Source organism: Carettochelys insculpta, chromosome 6 (genome assembly GCF_033958435.1).
Source record: "Carettochelys insculpta isolate YL-2023 chromosome 6, ASM3395843v1, whole genome shotgun sequence".
Taxonomy (NCBI): domain Eukaryota; kingdom Metazoa; phylum Chordata; order Testudines; family Carettochelyidae; genus Carettochelys; species Carettochelys insculpta.
Genome location: NC_134142.1, coordinates 63935582 through 63955670, shown reverse-complemented (window position 1 = coordinate 63955670; position 20089 = coordinate 63935582). Strand labels below are relative to the sequence as shown.

At 42.0% G+C, this 20089-nt stretch overlaps 1 protein-coding gene across 2 annotated transcripts in view; it reads right to left on the bottom strand.

Annotated features, from left to right (window-relative positions):
• Nucleotides 1-20089, bottom strand: part of STARD9 (StAR related lipid transfer domain containing 9) — a 163600-nt gene that overhangs the window by 80069 nt on the left and 63442 nt on the right. For both annotated transcript variants that reach the window (XR_012645953.1, XM_074997077.1), the window contains exons 8-12: nucleotides 6391-6460; nucleotides 2593-2665; nucleotides 1619-1686; nucleotides 846-943; nucleotides 211-408 (exon numbers count right to left, since the gene is read on the bottom strand). Coding sequence is in view for 1 of the 2 variants with exons in the window: in XM_074997077.1 (XP_074853178.1) it covers nucleotides 211-408; nucleotides 846-943; nucleotides 1619-1686; nucleotides 2593-2665; nucleotides 6391-6460 (507 nt within the window). In the remaining variant the exon portion in view is untranslated. The remainder of the gene's footprint in view (nucleotides 1-210; nucleotides 409-845; nucleotides 944-1618; nucleotides 1687-2592; nucleotides 2666-6390; nucleotides 6461-20089) is intronic.

Sequence of the window (20089 nt, the reverse complement as noted above, 5' to 3'; positions counted from 1 at the left end):
ATCAAAGTCCCTTAATTTATTAAAAACATTATGCTCATCACTTCAGACAAATTTAGTTCCACTGACTTCCTTTCATATATTTCCCCTGCACGAAGTTAAGCATGGGTGAAAATCTTTGCAAGACCAGGGCCTACATGATGCAATGAACTTCACCAGAGTAGTGGCTTACTTTCCAGCACAACATAGCAATGAATAGAAGGCTGAACTCACTGGCAATCATAATGGTCTTGGAGTTGCCCCCTAGACTGTCCTTTAAAAGCCAGGTGAGGATGGAGTCACGGTATGGGATGTAAGCCTGACGCCTGGGCCCGCCAATACTGCCTGCTGAGTGACTGCTCACATGGTTGTCCCCTTCACTGGGTATGCTGCTTATGCTCTGGCAGCTGCTGAACATCTGAGAGTTTTGTGCTGTGGGTAACAAAATAGACCTTTTCTGAGATGGGTTATTTTCAATGGGCTCACATCGTAAGTTCTTGTCTTCTGCATTTGGTATATCCTTATTTCTTTCAAGTCTGCATCCTAATTAGCTGAGATAATAAAAATATCCAATTCTATATTTCAAACTATTCTGCTGGCTGTCCTCTGATATTAAAGTGTTTACAGTGTTATGAATTTTTATTTGGAATTTTGTTTTATAAATAAGTTTGAACATCAGTACATTTTTTCTGATGATGCCTATTTTTATTCTATAGCATTGAGCTAATACACGAGGGGCCACAGAGCTGCTCTTTGTAGCTCAGTATTCTCAATCAAACACTTTTTACAATAATATACACAATAAAGAGTCTTATGTCTTTGTGCATAATGATCTTTCAAATAAAAAATATTAATTTTATGACACATACCTAAGGTGGAGATGACAATTCCCAGAGTAACCAAAGATTTGTTAATGTTGGCACCTTCTGTAATTCGATCTTTGCAATAACTGGGATCAGCTCTTTCACTAAAACACATATCAGGGAAAAAATACAGATCACAGGAATATACTTAAACTTCAATACACGCCAGGGAACACTTGAATGAGAACATGGTCCCTTGAGATACAAGAATGAAGAAATTCAAGCCTTTGAGATAAAGAATATACACTTTGAGCATTTTATAGAAAACATGTTCCCCTTATGCTCCTTTCTAAAGCATTTCATGGTTCCACATCACATCCTTCCAGATCTCAGAGCTTAGCAGAGATAGACACAGAACAATGGCTTGCAAGTGGCTAGTGGTGGAGGAACACAGAACATGCTTTCTTCTTCTCTTGAGTGCATCCTGCTGCCCTGTTTAACACTGAGCATTACAGTTTTGCTCTGTTCTTTGCTTTGCGGTAGTGGGGAAAAACCTGATGTTAGTTCACTGTTGTTGCACATGGTTTTGACAAATTCATCTTTCGTAATGGAGTCTGGCCCAATGAAGTTCCACTCCCACAAAAAACGATACATGACAGAGTGACAACTTTAGCACAATATCCTCTTTGCTTTTATACACAGAAGTCATATTTAGCATTCTTTTAATACAGCTTTTAAAAATATAATTTCCATTTTTACATCCTCAGTCTTATCAACGGGATGGCACATAGCAGTTAATATTTTAAGAGTGCTTCCTCCCATCAACATTTCATTATTACCTGCCTGCAAGGTCCACCAGATTGATCTTGCTTGCAATTTCAGAGGGGAGATTATTCTCCAGTATAGCCTGAAGGGGAAAATAAATCAAAATGTTTTTCCACTTATTCAAATTTATAAAAATACAAGAGGCTACATATTCTATGGAAAAATTGTGTTTTTGAGTTTTCTACTTGCTATGCGATCTTGAGAAACTTAGTATCATCAAAACATTAACTCAGTAGTTGTCTTAACTTATATGCAAAACCTACTCTTCATGCTCATTTTCTCTTGAGCAAAGCTCAATACCTAATGGCTGTATGAAAAGGTTTTCTTCTAGCCCTGCCAAAAATCACTATTAATGAATTGTAAGGTTCTTATCTGCAACTCCTGAAAAATATCTTGAATGTTCTAAAATCACAGGATGTTAGAAAGAGAAGATGGAAAAGATCTATTACATCAAGACCATCTCCTGACACTGTATGATACTTCCCCAGAAAAAGGAGGTATTAGATACAGCACGCTATCCACCAAGATACTTAGGTTATGAACACAGAAATCCCAAAAAGACAAAAAATTCAGAGGAAAAATTGAAATACTACTCTTTACACTAAGATCTTAATCACTAAGTAGTAACTGCACCATACAGAAAGTAGTGAAACTGCAAACTTATGAGCATACATGAATTTTCACAACATTGTTGGGGTGGCATTGCAATACAAAGATCAGTTTTCAGTTTCATTTTTTCCTGTTCACAAGAGGCTTCTGACTTCACAACCAACCATAAGCTGGCACAAGGAAACAGGAAAATTGCAAAAAAGTACAAAGCCTTTCACGTGACATGGGAAGTGGAACAAAATCTGCAGAATGGATCCTAAGAAATAAAGTAGCAGAATTTCCACTGAGGCTACTGAAAGTAGCACAAACGCTGTCTGGTACGTCAAACAAAGTTCTTTGTGGCAGGATGGGAAAAAAAAGATTGAATTCTTTAGCTAACCTGAGTGTATTGAATGGTGAAGATGGCATGGGACCTGCTGCTGGCATCATGAACATGTGTAGCTGCTGTGATTCTACATAAAAAATGCAAACAAAAGTTGAGTTGGGACAATTCAGGTTTCTGAAGCACAAACACAAGATTCAACTGATTAAAGAAGGCTAAAAATAAAGAATTGTAGCCTTACCTACAGTGGCCAAATTCTTAACTAAGCCCAGTAAAGACCCTCAGAAAGTGGAAGGCAAAGGTGGAGAAAGTAGAGGGCATTTTGATCTGGGGGTCAGTCAAGACACAAATTAAAACAGAGTTCAGGTCATATTTATGGTGTTAGATTAAATAAGAGCTTAATACAACCTGAACGTAAAAAGAGAGGTTACTCACCTTTACAAGAACTGTAGTTTTTCAGGATGTGTGAGCCCTATGTGTATTCCACTGTGAGGTATGTATGTGCTCCACGTGCTTGATATTGGAAAATTCCTTCTAGCAGTGACCATTGGTCCACCTCTGAACCCTGCTCCTCTTTCCTGGGCTATGCAGACCAACCACCTCTTCAGTGACTTTCTACTACATATAGTCCTAACATACAGCTCTAAAGCAGAGGGGAAGGAGGCTGGCTAGTGGAATACAGACAACATACTGTATATCAAAGAACTCCAGTTACTGCACAAGGTAAATAACCTTCCTCTTTTCATTAAGGGATAGCCCCTACCTATTTTTCACTGTGGGTTATTCACACGCAATGTTTAATGAGGAATAGTGTTTGAGGAACTCTGCTGGATCAATGATTCAAGGACTGTTCTGCCAAAGGATTCATCAGATACAGAAACTTGTACCAGGGTGTAAAGTCTTGCAAAAGTATCAACATGGCGTCACAGTGCTGCCTGAGATTTCCAGAATAGAGACATCTTGAAGTGAGACTACCACTGAAGCCTGAGGTCTAGTTTAGTGGGCCCTCACACCTTGTGGAGTGAGGGGCTCACTTACCTCATAAAGCACCATGCAACCTGAAATCCATTTGCAAAGTCTTCAAGAGGAGCTCTCTTCCTCTCTCATACATCCACAAATAATACAAACAGTCTAGGTGATTTCCTAAAGAATGTTGTCCTTTACAGGTGGAATGCCCAGCCATGACAGACACCTAGACAGTGAAGCTTCCTGACTTCAGCAGTAATACTTTATTTCAGGAAGAACACAGGTAAGTGAATCACCTATTTCAGATGAAAATTCAAAATTGCTCTGGCTAATTTTGGGTGTAATCTCAGAGAAACCTTGTTTCTTTGGAAGACAGCATAAGGGGGATCAGCTGTAAGGGCCCCTGGTTTACCTACTCTTCCAGCTGAAGTGATGGTAACTAGAAAGGCAATCCTCACAGAGAAGTAGACTAAGGCAAATAATGCTAGGTGTTCAGATGGAGCCTATTATATATGTATTAATAGTTGTGTAGCCTTTTAACTATATAAATGGAAATGAGATAGCTCTTTAGTATATTTTATTTACATATTAAATTTTAATTAGTTAACTCTGAAGGTTAACTAACAAAGTTAAGAGTGACAAGATGGGTGAGGTAAAATCTTTTTATTGGACAAAATTTCCTGGAGAGAGAGACAGAAGCTTTTGAATCACCTGAGCTGAGGTGATAATATCTTTTCTTGGCTCCACAGGCACCGACTTCAATAAAAAATAAAAGCAGTGGGGTTGTTTTTGCAATTCAGTGCGATGATATCACTGATGAAGCTCAGTGCAGTCAGTTGCTCATCTGTTCTCGATTTGCGGATGATGGAGCTGCGAAAGATGAAATGCTTTTCTCAAAAAGCACTGGAGACTACATCAAAGGCTTCTGATATTTTGGCAACAATTTCCGACTTTTTTGAAGACAATGGTCTTTCATGGGAAAAGCTAGTCGGCATTTGCACTATCAGTGCCCCAGTGATGATTAGCTCTCACTCTGGATTTGTGACACTGGTCAAAGAAAAGACTTCAGCTTCAACCACAGACAAGACATGGCTGCTAAGACACTTCCAGATGACCTGTGTAATTCACTGAAATTGGCAATGAATGTTGTCAGTTTTGTGAAGTGGAGCACTTGAAACACAATGAGTTTTTCAGCTCTTTGCACCGATTTGAGAACAATCATAAAACTTTCATTTCACACAGAAATCCGCTGGCTCTCAAAAGGAAATTTGCTGAGCTGGCTCTAAGAACTCATGCTTGAAATGGAAATTTTTCTCCAAGGTCAGGAAAAAGAAGAATTGTATATTACTTTAATCACAGACAAAACATTTCAGTTTTTACTGGTGTGACTTCTGGACATTTTTGAGGCTAACTACCTCAATTCAGAGCTCCAAGGAAGAATGCAAACATCATTGCCCACGACTATGCAATCAGACCTTTCATGAAGAAAATTCATCTCTGGAAGCAAGACTTCAACCTGGAAGCTTTTTATCATTCTCTCATCTCAATGAGCTCCTAGCTGAAAAGGGAAGTCTTGATCAGCGTTACCTGGATCAAAGGCAAAAACTTATGTATTATCTGGACTGCTTTGCTGAAAAGTTCATGCAATATTTTCCAGATGCCCCCTTGGATATTCCTGTTTGGAAAATGGTACACAAGTCCATTCAACACTGGTGAGGATTCATTGCTGTACCCGTTGCATCAACAAGCCATTGAATTGAAAAATAATTTTGAAACTATGAGTCTGGAAGAGTTTTGTCTAAAATACTTCCTCATTTATGACAAAGTTGGAGAAGCAGTGCTGTGTTTGATCATTCCTTTTCCCTCCACTTATCTTTGTGAAGCTGGTTTTTCATCTCTCGTTGTATTAAAAACAAAAGAGCCCAGTCGGCTGGAAGTGGAAAGTGACTCGCATTGTGCGCTTTCATCTTTCAAACCTAGAGTTTTTGAGCTTGTAAGGGAAAAACAGTATCATCCATCTCATTAAGTTCAATTCAGACTGCTTTTATTTGCTTAAATGTCTGTTCTTTAAACTTCCGTTTTATCTTCAAAAGTAAAATGACTGGAAAACAAGCCATTTGGTTAACCAATAACTACTGGTATGTTACAGTTTCGCTCTGTTTACTGCAGTTTAGTTAAGGTTTAGGTAGTTTTGAAGTGCTTCGAATTTGAAGTGTTGTAAGTGTGGATTAAAAAATATGCACTGAAATTTTTATTCATTTGGAAATTTTCAATAAAATAAAATAAAATAAAATAGCTTTAATGTTTTATTAATATTTTTCTATCTTCCTCATATGCACGAGTCAATTGATCAAGAACAATGAGTGCAAAGGGTTAAATTTATTTCTGTCAAAAATGGTGGGAGGCATGAAGAAAACCAAAAGGGGGGGTGTCACGTCAATGTTTCAGAACCCCTAGTCTAGACAACTGATCCTGTCGTACCCTGTGGTCAGCCTGCATCAAGCAATCAATATTCATCAATCAGTTTTCAGTAATTCCAAACTACTTTAAAACTGAATTGAAAACCATTCCACCTGAAGAACGGGGCATGCGGTGTCTACAGACAGCAAAACATCTCCCTACAAATCACTCACACTATGTGTAAGTCAAAATACAATCAGTTTTGTAATCTTATCTATGCAAATCTTCTAATGAGTCCATATAACAACCATTTAGAGCTATGTAATGATATGTAGTGTTTTTTCCCCCAGAGAGTAACTGGGAGACCTGCATAGATCATTCACTCTTAATTTCTGTTTACAGTTAAACTGTAAGTATGCAACACTGTTGGAAAAATTCAGTAGTTGTGCTATCAATTCTGGGAAAAAAGAAGAGGCCGATTAAAAATACCTGTTCGCTATTCCTTCTTCCAGAAGTCCCATTACTTGTTTGTAGTCTGTAACTAAATGCTGTGACAATCCTGTCAGAAGTTTAAAAGTAAAGACAGGCCATTAAAAACAGGTTTTACTTAGGAAATATTGTTTCACTCTAGCTTGTTGATCCACCTACAGACTAAGATCACTACCACAGTTCACCTGAGAGACGGTGTACAAACAAACATTCTGTCTCAGACGTAGGCCTGGACTACACACAATTTTTCTTATTACCAAAATTATTTTGGTAAGCAGTAGTTTTGTTTTGTTTTTAAACCAGAATAGTTATACTGGTAAAACCTCTAATGTGGATACAAAAGCGTCTTATACCACCAGTCTAGCTTATTCCTCTTCCTATACAGGAATGTGTAAGACCAGCATAAGCATTCTTATATCATTGTATCAGCATTCATATGAAGCTGAATTTTTGTCGCTAACTATACCAGTATAGCTAAAGTGATAATTTTTCAGCCATTTTTTCTGAAGATGTAACGTAAAATGTTCAGTCCAAATTAATCAGAAAATGAGAAAAATCTTCTGTCTGGTGTGTTTGCGGCACTCTTGATTAGCTAAATACTATACTATACCTCGAACCTGCAACATATATCTGTAAACTAAACCCTGCATAAAAGTCTGTGCCCTGTTCCATGCCAAATTACATCCTGGTAGTGACCCTAGAAAAGTCAAGCATTGATGCAGCTGCCCTCAGGAAAACAAAAAAGGGAGTTGACTGGCCAAGAATGAAAGACATGCTGCATTGCAGAAACAACTGAAGGACATGTCTGGCAGCAGTTAATGTGATCCCACTAGAGGGCAGTATGCTGCCATGCTATAACTTTATTACAGTAAACTCTTTCATATCCACCAGCCCGGGGAGTGGGAGTTTGCCAGATATTCAAATATTATGGATAACAGAGAGGTACAGTAAACCCTTGATTTAATGGGCTAATAGGGGGAAAGGGTGTTTCCGTTAACGCCAAAAGTTTGTTATATCCAAATGGTTATACTGTATGATGATGCAGTGACCTTCCCAGCCCATCACTCACTCCTGTCCTCTGATCCCCCACTTCCCTTCCCCACTCCTGCCCCATTCTTCCCCTCACACCTCCCTATCCCTCTCCCAATTACCAGGATAGGAGCCGAATGCTGGCCTGGCTCCTTCCACCTGCTGCAGCTCTCAGTGCTGTGGTTCCTCCAGCCCCAGCTCCAAGCCGCATGCATGAAGGTAGAGCATGGCTGTCCCCAGCCTACCAGCAAGCAGCATCCTCCAACACCATGGCTGATGCTCAGTTCCATCACAGGCAGTGGTGGCCAGGCACTGACTTGCTCCACGCATGAGGCAGGGAGAGGAAAGCTCCTCTGCCCTGCTTGCAGCCCCTCCCTGGCTCCTCTGGCCCCAGCCACTGCGGTGGCCCTTCCAGCCCTGACAGCCCAAGCCATTATGGCAGCTCCTGCAGCCCCAGTGGCAGCTCTGGTGAGTCTCCAGCATTTTCTCTTTTTCTTTTTTTTTTTCTTTGGGGTGGGGGGCAGAGAGAGTCCGCTATTTACGAAATCTGTTATATCAGTGTCTGTTAAATGGAGGGTTTACTGTACATCTAGCAATGCATAACATTAAAGAAAAACAACATTAGATATTAAGAAACAAACAATAATGTATGCAGAGTACTTTATTAACCAACAACAGCAGTATTGTACACTGTAAGCTTATACTGTATTTGCTTTATTTATTCGTATTTACTTTCATTATGAAAACATTGCTAAGATTTACTTATGGTTAAAATGCCAGTTATTTGAGAGTTCCAGATAACAGAATGCCGGATATGAAAGAGTTTACTGTACTAGCATCGTATAAAACATAGATTAGAGCAGATACACTAAGCTGGCTTTAATGGACTTTATTGTGGGTAGACTAAAGTGCTACTCAAATTCTTTTGTATTTCAACAGTGCAACAATCCAGGAAACATGTTTTCTTTTTATTATGTGCTACAGAACTCTGTGTTGGGAGGAGGCTGAGGAGAAGGTTTGTTGCCATAAAATGATTTATGGTAAGAATATTATTTAAGACTTGAAAACAAGGAGGCAAGTTTACAGCTATACACTTGTTGGCACCATAATGAATAGAATACAGTCGCACTGGAACATCTTATCTGCAGGCAACAAAGACCTTCCCAGCTGGTATCAACCTCCTAATTCCACAACTTCTAAAGAGAGCCCCTTCTAAAAGGTCTCACTTTTCTAATTAAAATGATTTTCTGATCAAGTATGAAGTCAAGATTACTTACTTACCCTAGGCAATCATTTAAATGTGCAGCAAGATTCAAATGGCTATTTCAAAGATAGGAGAGTGTCTGTCCTTAAGATACTAATATGTTAAGAGACACTAACTGCACTCACAAATTGACCCAAAGGTGGGAGATTTCCTTTAGTCCTTTAATACCTGAACCAAAGTAAACAAATTCTCACACTAGCATTACATTTACCCACAACTAAAAGAATCTCATCAGTGGTCTAAAAACATGCAAAACTACAGGAAGGTTTACAAAGTAAGGAGTTTACTCAGTTGGGCATTGTATTAACTATACACTGAATGCCAAAAGATGGAATGACATTTTCCTGTCAGATAAAAACAATAGCCAGTTATTGTTCAAATAGCACCAGCATCTGCAAAGCTACAAACTATGGAAAAGAACTTTATATTTTTTCTCTAACTCACTTTCAAATGTTTTTAATCTTGTGATGGGAAGGCACAGTTACCGTTGTTACAAAGTTTCCACAGTTTTTATCCATTACATTTAAGTTATTACTGACACTATTGCCCCAGCACAGAATCTAGCTGATAATGACATTTAAGGTTTATGATAAAAATCCATAAGAAAAATTATTAGTGCTGGTGTAGAAGGAAAGTGATCTTTCTGTTACTTGGAAAAGAAAATCTGTTTTCCAGAATCACATCAAGATGACAAAAAACTGTACTGGACTAGAAATCTATTTCAAACTAAGAGGTCTCAGAGTAACAATTTAGATTGCATCATTTCCTGATTTAAAAGAGGCTGATTCCTTAACAGTGCAACCATCTGTACGAGAGAATTTTGACACCATTCCAATCTGAAGCACTGAAACAATTTCAGCATTTTAAAGACTAGCAATGTGCAGTCTTTACATTAAGCAAATGATAGTCTGGAAACTATTCAAAATACTTAGTGTTTGGATTTCCTGACTGGACTTGCAAATGGAAAATGCATTACCTTTAATATGAAAGTTACTAGGCAACCCTAAGGATTTCCTCTTCGGTTCCCTTCCTTGTCTGTTCTTCATCCAAGTATTGCCTTCTGTACACTAGAGATTACTGAAACTATGTAAGTGACACCTGCACAACATAAGGGAGCTCCTCCCCAATTTTAACTTTTATTCCTCTTACCCCAAACTGATGACTGCTCACATGCAACAAGCACAATGCAAATACAGATGCAAGTCAGGATACACAACAATGTACTGTTACATAATAGGAAATCTCTGAACTTTGCCCATGCTCGTCAATTTAATAACAACCAGGAGTCCTGTGGCACCTTAGAGAGTAACAGATGCACCTGATGACGTGTTTTTACCCACGTAAGCTTATGCCCAAATAAATCTGTTAGTCTTTAAGGTGCCACAGGACTCTCTGTTTTTGTAGATACAAACTAACATAGCTACCCCACTGAGTTTAACAATAATTATTTGTTCTATGCATCAGATGGTCTGATAGAGGGTGCAAACTAAACCGTCCTCTTTTACAACAAGAGGCTAATTCAGAAAATATATTCACCCAGCTATCAGTAACATGATTCCTAAGGGTATGATCCTGTAAAATCTCCACATGCAAAACTACTGTGGACTCCAAAGAACAAGGGCTTGCACAGAAGGACTGAGGTGTCATAACCATACGTTACCAAACTCGGCAATTATTGTTTTCACCAGTATCATGTAAGCAGCCCTTAAACACACATCCCACAGAGTTGTAATCCACTTTATTTTCTGAGTTAGAAGATCTTTAAAATCAAGCCACCTGTTCTGATTAACGGTGAGCATAATATCCGAACTCTCTCCTCCCTCATCTGATGTGTGATCTAACTAAAAAGCATATTTCCTCAGGAACTCATGAGATTAGCTCTTCTTTATCAATTGCAAACCAAAAACCAAAATAAAGCCACCTCCCAAAAACAAACAGACCACATGCACAAATTAAATGCATAGGGCATAAATAGCTGTTAACCACAATCTATGTCATCTGATCGCAGACCCTAGGACACTGACTCGTGAGTATGAATTCTATTCATGTGGTACCACAACAGCACCGCAATACTACCACATGACACTTGGAACAAAAAGTCACTTCATTTTTAATTCACCCAGACATTTCTAAAATTTTGAATCATGTTAATTAGAAGCAGAAGAGCAAGTTCCTTGCAGAAATTTTTATTGGAATATATTGGTTTGTCATGGGACAAAGATGGCAGGGGTATGCTAACAGAGTTTCAAAGTTGGATTCCTTCATAGAACCTGAAATGGCACTTTCCGATTGTGTAACAGTTTTATATTATATTTTTCTCATAGCACAAAACAACAAAAATTCAGGGAAGGGGACATTTTAAGGGAAACTACTGCACATTTTAGTCACTATCCTAGTTATAAGCAATATTCTAGGAAACATATGCACTGCATTGTTATTTAAAAAACCAACAAGGGGTAGCTATGTTAGTCTGTAGCTTCACACATAACAAGCACCTTAGAGACTAACAAATTTAGGTCATGAGCTTTCTTGGGTGAGACCCAATACCAGAACTAGATGACAAAGGACAGGTTTCTCTCACAAGGAGTTCTGGGATACGACTGCACAACTTTCTATCACAGGGTAAGCTGAGAAAATGAGAGATGCATACTGCAGATCTGACCTGTCTTCCTCCCAAATCATGGGAACTCTCAGATTTACAGCCTAGAAGTTACTGGGAGCAAAGCAAACAGGGAAAGAAAATCCACAGAATTCTTCTCAGTGTGGACAATGATCAAGAAGAAAGAGAAGTGACCCACCTGGGTGGTAACAATGGTTCTTCATGATGTGTCCCCATGGGTGCTCCATAACAGGTGTCGGGCCAGCCCAGGCGCCACAGATCAGAGATTTGCAGAGCAGTTGCCACTTGGATTGCGCATGTGCAGAAGCGCGCCATGCCCTTCGCGCGCTTCTAGTCACATGTACAATCTGGTCTGAGCCAGTTCCTCGAAGCCACCTTGGAAGAATGCATCTGAAAGACATAAGACAAACTCCGAAGCAGGGAGGACGGACGGATAGCAGAACACTCACAGGGACACATCTCGAAGAACCATCGTTACCACTCAGGTGGGTAACTTCTCTTCTTCAAATGGTCCCCGTGGGTGCTCCATATCAGGTGACTACATAGCAGTGGCCCTCCCAGACACATGGAGGAGGGTACTGGAGTTAGATGTCAGTAGCCACCGAGAGCACAGCTGTTGAGGGGCTTGTGTCTTCAGCCATCTGACAATGTATGGCATAACGCTTGGCGAAAGTGTCGTAAGACGATCACGTTGCTGCTTGGCAAATGTCCTTAAAAGGGACACCCTTGAAGGAGGACATAGATGCTGCCATTGCCCTAATAGAGTGACCTTTAGGAGGGACAGGTAATGCTGTCTTCCGCAAAGAATAACACGTAGTTATGCACGATGTGATAATGTTCGAGATTCTCTGTGACGAAAGCAGCTCGCCCTTAGATCTCTGTGCAACAGACAGTAATAGCCTGTCTGTTTTTCAGAAGAGCTTTGTTCTTTCTAGGTAGAATGCTAAAGCTCTTTTCACATCCAGGGAATGCAGTCTCATCTCCATACTGGAAGTATGTGGTCTGCGGTAAAAAGATGGAAGTATGATCGGCTCATTCAAGTGGCACTCAGAAGCAACCTTTGGGATGAAGGCAGGGCGTAATCGCAGCATCACTGCCTCCTTGGTAAATATTGTATATGGTGGAGAGGCCATGAAGGCTGCCAGTTCACTAACTTGACAAGCAGATGTGATAGCCAAAAGGAACACTGTTTTTAAGGTAAGGAGATATAATGGAGTATTCGCTAATGGTTCAAATGGAGGTCTGGATATTGTATCAAGAACTAAGTCTAGACTCAAAGGAGGTGATACAGGTTTATGAGGAGGGTCAGGCTGGAGAGACCTTTCAGGAAATGTACTATAATCAGGTGTGCAAATACTGACGTCCCATCTGTCGTGTGCTTTAACACCAAAATGGCTGCCAGATACACATTTAATGATGGCAGAGCAAGTCCCTCTTGTTTAAGATAAAGTAAGCAGTGCAGAATGGATAGTATGGAAGCTACTTCTGGATGCTTACACCATGTGGAGCACCACACCATAAAGCATTTCCACTTGTATGTATAAGTCTAAGTCTAAGTCTTTCTCATGGAAGTTCACCAGCTGTGCATCAAAATGTGTCTGACCTGTTCAGAGCACGAGGCCTCTGAGGGATCAAACCAATTATCAGCCAAGCCATGACACGAAGCGTATGCGCTGTGGGTGCATCAATAACCCATGGTTTTGAGTGAGCAGGTTTGGAATGATAGGGATCGACTGCAGAGGGCATGCTGATGTGTTGCAGGATCAGGAACCAATGCTGCTGAGGCGATGCCGGAGCTATGAGGATCAGATTAGCTCCCTCCAATTTGGCTTTCTCCAACCCTTTGTGGATGAGGACCATTGGGGAAAATGAGTATAAAAGAGGACCATTCCAAGGGATAAGAAAAGTGTCTCCAAGAGACCCCCATCCTATAATTGCTCTGGAGCAATAAAGGCAGCATTTCTTGTTGCTGTAGGTTGCAAACAAGTCTATGGAGAGCACGCCACAAGACCAAAAAATAGGATGGAAAATGTTGGACTGTATCTCCCATTCGTAGTCTGATGCAAAATGTCTGCTCAGCCGATCAGCCGTGACATTGTTCACCCCAGGTAGGTATAAGGCCACCAGTGTTATGCCATTCGGTATGCACCAGTTCTATAGTCGGAGGGCCTCTGCACAAAGAGATCAGAATCTTGCTCCCCCTTTCCAATTTACATAATACACTGTGGTAACATTGTCAAGGAATATTCTTACCCCGGACTCTCAAATGCAAGGCAGAAAGTGCTTGCAAGCACTGAACGCTGCTCTTAGTTTCAGAAGGTTTATACGAAGGGCCACTGCCCATTGAGACCATCAGCCCTGGACTGACATGTTGCCCATATGTGCTCTCCAGCCTACACTGAATGCATCAGTGGCTATGGATACAGCAGTTGGGGTTGGTGAAAGGGGATCCCGGATAGCAGATTGCTGGATCTCATCCAAAACCGCAGGGATTGGAATACCTATGCGGCTGGAGATACTCATTTGTGACGTGTGTACCTCGCGGGCATATAGACACTTGCCAGCCAATATTGTAGGTAATGGAAATTCAGCCTTGTATTTTGAACTACATATGTAGTGGCAGCCATGTGACCCATCTATTGTAAACAGGTCATTACCTGCACCATACAGCTACAAATGAGTACCTCGATTAAGGATTGGATCATTTGGAAGTGCTGGACAGGCGAATATGCTCTTGCTGATATCGAGCTGAAACGAGACCCTCTGAACTCTATGTTCTGTGTGGGCACAATCGTTGATTTCTGTAAATTGATGATGAGGCCCAGGGATTGGAACTTGTCCATGGTGACAGATATCATCTGGAAGATGTCCGATGGAGAGTGCCCTTTGAGAAGGCAGTCATCTAGGTACGGGAACAGTAGAACATCTTGATGACATAGGTATGCTAACAGCAACGGAAGAGTCTTCAAGAAAACTCTGGGTGCTGTCGAAAGGCCGAAGGGCAGTACCCTGTATTGAAAGTGTTCTGTTCCCAGTGTAAACCAGAAGAAGCGTCTGTGAGCTGGGTGGATTGTTATATGAAAGTATGCCTCCTGCAAGTCGAGGGCTGCAAACCAATATCCAACATCCAGCGCAGCGCTTATGGAAACAATAGAAATCATTTTGAAGCACTGTTTGCATACGTAGCAGTTTAATGCCTGTAGGTCCAAGATGGGTCTCCATCCCTGTCTTTTTCTCCGTGAGAAAGTAATGGGAGTAAAAGCCTTTGCCTCCAAATTAGTGAGGTATTCACTCCACTGCTCCTATTGCAAGGTAGTGGTTGACCTCATTTTAACAGGGTCTCATGAGAGGGGTCCCTGAAGACGGATGTGGTGGGTGGAGTAGGGAATGGTATTGCGTGGAACGAGATGGCATAGCCTGCTGAGACTATTTCCAGCACCCAATTGTCTGTTGTGATCTTGGACCACTGATGGTAAAAGGGGCATAGTTGATAATGAAAGAGATATTGAGCTTGCGGTTCATGTTGGGCCATGGCGATAGTAGCACAGGCCTCAATGGAGGAGTCAAAATTGCTGCCTTGGGTTTTGCAGAGGTGGATTGCATTGCTGTTGGTTACACCTTCTAGATGGTCTATTGGGTTGTCTGGAGTGATCACAGACCCTGTGTTGATAAGACTGCCGCTGGTACGGGTAATTGTGTTGTCTCTGATATGGATAATATGTCTTCTTTTTGTATGGCGGAGTATACATCCCTAAAGTTCTCAGTGTTGTTTGTGAATTTTTATTGGCGTGTAATACAGTATCTGTAGATTCTGCAAATAATTTGCTTTTGTTAAAAGGCAGGTCTTCGAACTTGGACTGTAATTCTTGAGGTACCCCAGAGGTCCGGAACCAGGATACTTGCCTCATAACAACCACTGTTGCTGTGGAACTTGCAGCAGTGTCAGCAACATCAAAGGCTATTTGTACACCTGTACGAGATGCTACATAACCTTCTTGGACAATTGCCTTAAGAACAGGTTTCTTGGAATCTGGGAAGTAATCCATGAGGGTCATTAAGTTTTGCATAGTTATCGAAGTTATGATTAGACAAATGTGCAATGTAGTCAGCCATACACAATAAGAGGGTAGAAGAGGCATAGACTTTTGTCCCAAACAGGTCCAGCCTTCTGGCATCCTTGTCGGAGACTGTGGATTTATATTGGGGTGCCTTAGACCTCTGCTGTGACGATTCTGCCACCAGTGAGCTAGGCTGAGGAGGGTTGAATAAAAATTCCATCCACTGGGAAGGCACAAAATGCTTTTTGTCAGACCTCTTGCCAATGGCTGGGATGGAGACAGGTTTGCCAGATGTTATTCGCTGCTGCCGTTATAGCATCATCTAAAAGAACGGCGATCTTGGATGGTGCTGGAGGTCTCAAGTTTTTTTTAAAAGTTTGTGTTGTTTTTCTGGGACTTCAGCTATTTGAACATCCTGACTCTGAGCTCTTGAAACTGTCTTAGATCATCAATGGGGGGAAGAATCACCTGGAATAACCGCCTCGTCCTGTGATGAGGGGGATACATCTGTCTGGTAAGTTTCCATGCGTTCCTCTAAGTCCCCTGGTTGGTCCTCCACCAGTACTGATGTGGGGGTGAGGATTATGGATTGGGCCCATGGAGATAGAAGTTATAGCAGTGGTGGAGGGGTAGTTGAACGTCTATACCCTTGTCTGGATTCGGGAGAGATACCTCGAGATCTGCTGTGATAGTGGTATTGCTGCTGGTGACCCCTGTAGGTGTGAAGGTAGCTTCATGCTCGAGTATCTGGGGATGAGGAGCGAAAGATGGAGTGTCTCCTGTACTTCTGATGGTGAAAAGAGTAAGGCAGGTATGATAACCTTGAAGATGGTGGGGGTAAAGAGGACCTGCAGTAACCCTGGCCATAGGTGTGGTGCAGTCATTCTAAGAAAGGCGGCAGGCTACAGTGCCAAGTCTCGGCCTGTGTCTTTTTCGGTTCCCTCTGGGAGTCAGTGCCCACTGGCACAGTATACAGTGCTGGATGAACTGGTACGGGTAACTCTGGTGCCGTACTTGGTGCTAAGATCGTCGGTGCCACTGGCTCAGGTGCCGCCGCTGTGGGAGGCATGGTATGTGATGCTGGTATTTCTGGTGGCAATCGATCTTTACGTGTTGGCACCGGTGAGCTCTGTGAACCTGTTGGTTCCAGGTGGGATTCTTCAACTGGCACCATTGGAGCTGCTTTCTTAGCCTTAGGCTGCTTGTTCTCCTTAGTGAGGAAGCTCAGCTCTCAGTATGACTCATCTTGTCATCAGATGAAACGGGCAAAGATCGAGTCAGAGATAATTTCTTTTTCTTATGGCCTTCCAGGGACAGCAATGAGGCCACCCAGCATTTTTGACCCGCTGCTGAGCCTTTAGGTATTGGCTGGTCTGCAGTATCAGACTGGAGAGCTTTTTTCAAAGAGAATCATTCTCAGTCTCCTCTCTGTCTTTCTAGGTCTCGCTGTAAGTTTAGAGCAACGTGGGCACTTGTGAGGCACATGAGACTCTCCTAAACAGTGTATATAGTGAGAGTGGCCTCTTGGCAAGTCTCTCACTTTTTAAAACCTGATGCAGGCACTTCAAAAACAATAGAGCTGTTAATAGCTTAGGTCTTGGAATTTCAAACGAAGTGATAACACAACTATTAAACGTACCAACTGCTAAAGAACTGGTTATACAGCCGGAGGGAGGGGCTGGTAGTGAACAAAAGAAATGTACAAAAGCGACAGAGACAGAAAATTTGATGTTTTAAAACCTACACAAACTAGTATTTGATTGATATAGCAGAACCAATACAATTGTGTCTAATGTGCATTTTACACATTAAAGGAATAATTCCTAGGTGTCAGACGTGCTACAATTCACTTGGCCAATAGCCACGAGTAATTCCAGAGGCAGTTTGGAGTTCTGCCCCCTGTGGAGACATGGTGTTTGGCAACACATTAAAAAGGAAATGGGTGTATTTAATTTCCAGACAGACCCATCCCTATTTAAAGTTTGCATCAGTTTGAAAAGGTCTATTCTTCCATTCTTGACCTTTTCTTTTAAATGTTTTATATGGTTTTAAAATCACCTACTCGTCTAAACTGCCAGTGTACTGGGCTCTACTTTTCTCACACAGGAGTGCGAAAAAAGCCACAAATACCTCCAAGAGCAGCAAGTTGCAGAACTGCAAAGCACCAGTGTATACAGGCTCTGGGTGAGTCACATACTCAGCACTGTTAGCTACTTCCCTCGTGGAGGTGACAAGTATCAGGAGAGGTATCCGTGTTAGTCTGTACCTTCAAAATCAATAAGAAGTCCTGTGGCACCTTATAACCGTAGCCTTTGGGTCAGTGTAAACATAGCTTTTGGGTATGTCTATAGTTTCAGGAATATTGACCCAGTCAGGGTTGATCTTCCGAAGTTCCATTTTGCATGTCTGGTAAGGATGCACAAAATCACTCTCTCTGGAGTCAACAGTTAACCCCTGTACTCCATGCTATCATGTGGAGTAAAAGGAGGTCAACACAAGGGCAGAGAGGCTAGGCCTATATGAGGGAAATAAGTCTATTCTGATATGTTGATTCTAGCTACACAAACGCCATAGCTAGAATTGCGTATCTGAAATTGACTTATTTCCCTAGTATAGACTTAGCCTTTGTCAATCGCTGACCAAACATATTGCTTTTCAGAGGGCAAAGTCAGTACTCCATGATGCACTTCAAACAACTTGAGTGTCAAGAGCTGAGACAGTTTACTTTAATGATATCACTCTTCTGGAAACAGGGCAAAGGCAAAAGGGAAGAGAAAAAATTGGAAGAGCACAAGAAGGTAAGAGAAAAGATGAGGACTGAAAAGAGTAAAACAAAATGCAGGAAAAAAATCCCATAACAAACAATTCTACAAAGACTTAAGTTTGGAAATTTATGTAGAACTGCACCAGAATGTTTTCTGTAGCTGGAAAAACAGACATATGTAAATTGGCAGATTAGAACTCTATAAAGTAGTAATGCCTGTAGAAACAAGGACATTGTTTCATAAAATGTTTCTGACAGGAATCTGAAGCTTCTTAGGATTTATAAGCAAACACCTGTCAATTAAATGGCCTTGCTAGTTGAAGAAAGGGATTTCCCTTTTTCTGCTTTGCTTGATAGGAAAGAGATTTTTTCTGGGTGTTAACCAAGTGCAGCATGGTTTCACCTCTTCATGAAACATCTACTAAAACCATTGCTGGGAACAGATTATAAGGCTAGACCAGGAGCTGGCAACCTGCGGCTCCAGAGTCGCATGTGGCTCTTTAAGGAGTCATTTGCGGCTCCAGAGGCTGCTGATACTGACTCCTCTGTGGTTCCCTGTCCTGCTGCTGCTGAAACAGTAGAACAAAATGTAATTGATTTAACAGCTGGCAGGGTAGTGGGAGGGAGCCAGCCATTAAACCAAGTGAATTTAGTTCCATTATTTCAGTGGCGGCAGGGCAGGGAACCGCAAAAAGGCCCTCCTTTGCCCTGCTACCAAAGCAGCCACACCACTCCAGTGGGCATGGCTCAGCTCACCCCCACCAGCAGAACACTTCCACACCAGCGTTCCTTCCACTGGGCACACATGACCACCTGGCACAGACTCCCCAGCCAGTGCCACAGATGGGTTAGTCCTGGGGCTGGTTTGGGGATGAGGCTGGTTAATCCTCTGGATGTGGGGGGGGCAGGTTTGGGGCTCAGAGGGGTTAAGCATGGGAATGGGCGTGCGGGTTCACATGATGGGGGGGTAAAGCTTGGGGACAGAGGGGCAGATTTGGGGGCTGAAGGCAGAAGGGTGGCTAACGCCTGGAGATGGGGTCAGGTTTCGGAACGGAAGGGGGTAGAGCCTGGGAAGGGGGGAGCATAGAGGGCTGACATAAACATTGCTCCTTCCTGCTTAAGAGCCTATCCCCAAGTGCAGTGTTTTCCTTGTCCTCATGTGCTCTCCAATCCAGGGATGAAAGTAACTGGTACAAATTATTGTGTGTGCTGTTCTTAAAACATGGGTTACAAAAAGTACAGTTTGACGTTATTTATTAAGGACTGTCTTGCATTCACATGCATTGCGGCTCTAGAGGTATTGATTTTCTAACTGAATTTGAAAAAATGGTTCTCATCACTATTTTGGTTGCAGACCCCTGGGCTAGATAGATCAATGGCCTGATCCAAGACAACAAATCTTACATGCTATTTTTTTTTATTTAACCCTGTAGCCATTCCCCGTTGGTAGCATGGAGGCCTAGTGGTTAAGTCTCCATGTTGCTCAGGGTGTAGGACATCAGCCTGCTTACTGGAATCTGGACCTTCAGCTGGGGCCTGGCCTCAAGAGTCTAGCTGCCCTCTCCTTCATGGCGTGTTCTTTGGGGTTCTCCCTCTTTACCCTGGGGGAGTACTTGGAGGCTGTGGCCTCGTGTGGCCGACCCAGCGGGCAGTTCTGACTTGGGTCCTGAGGACGGCAGAACCACCTCCTGCCTCTTTCTTGGTCAGCCCTGAACTGAGCTAAATTCCCTCCTTTTATCCTTTCTCCAGGCCTAGCACTGGCTGCAGGTGAAATATGGTGGGGCTATTTGGACAAACAGGCCTTGTTTAGCCCCTGCACTGCCAGGCCCTCCCTTCACTCCCTCTCGCACACATTTACTACATACACAAAATGAGTCCTGTGATGCGATGCAATCAGGTAAATCCCCTTTATCAATGAAAGAGAACTATGTATAGAGATGTCCCCAGAGGTAACAATTATTTAC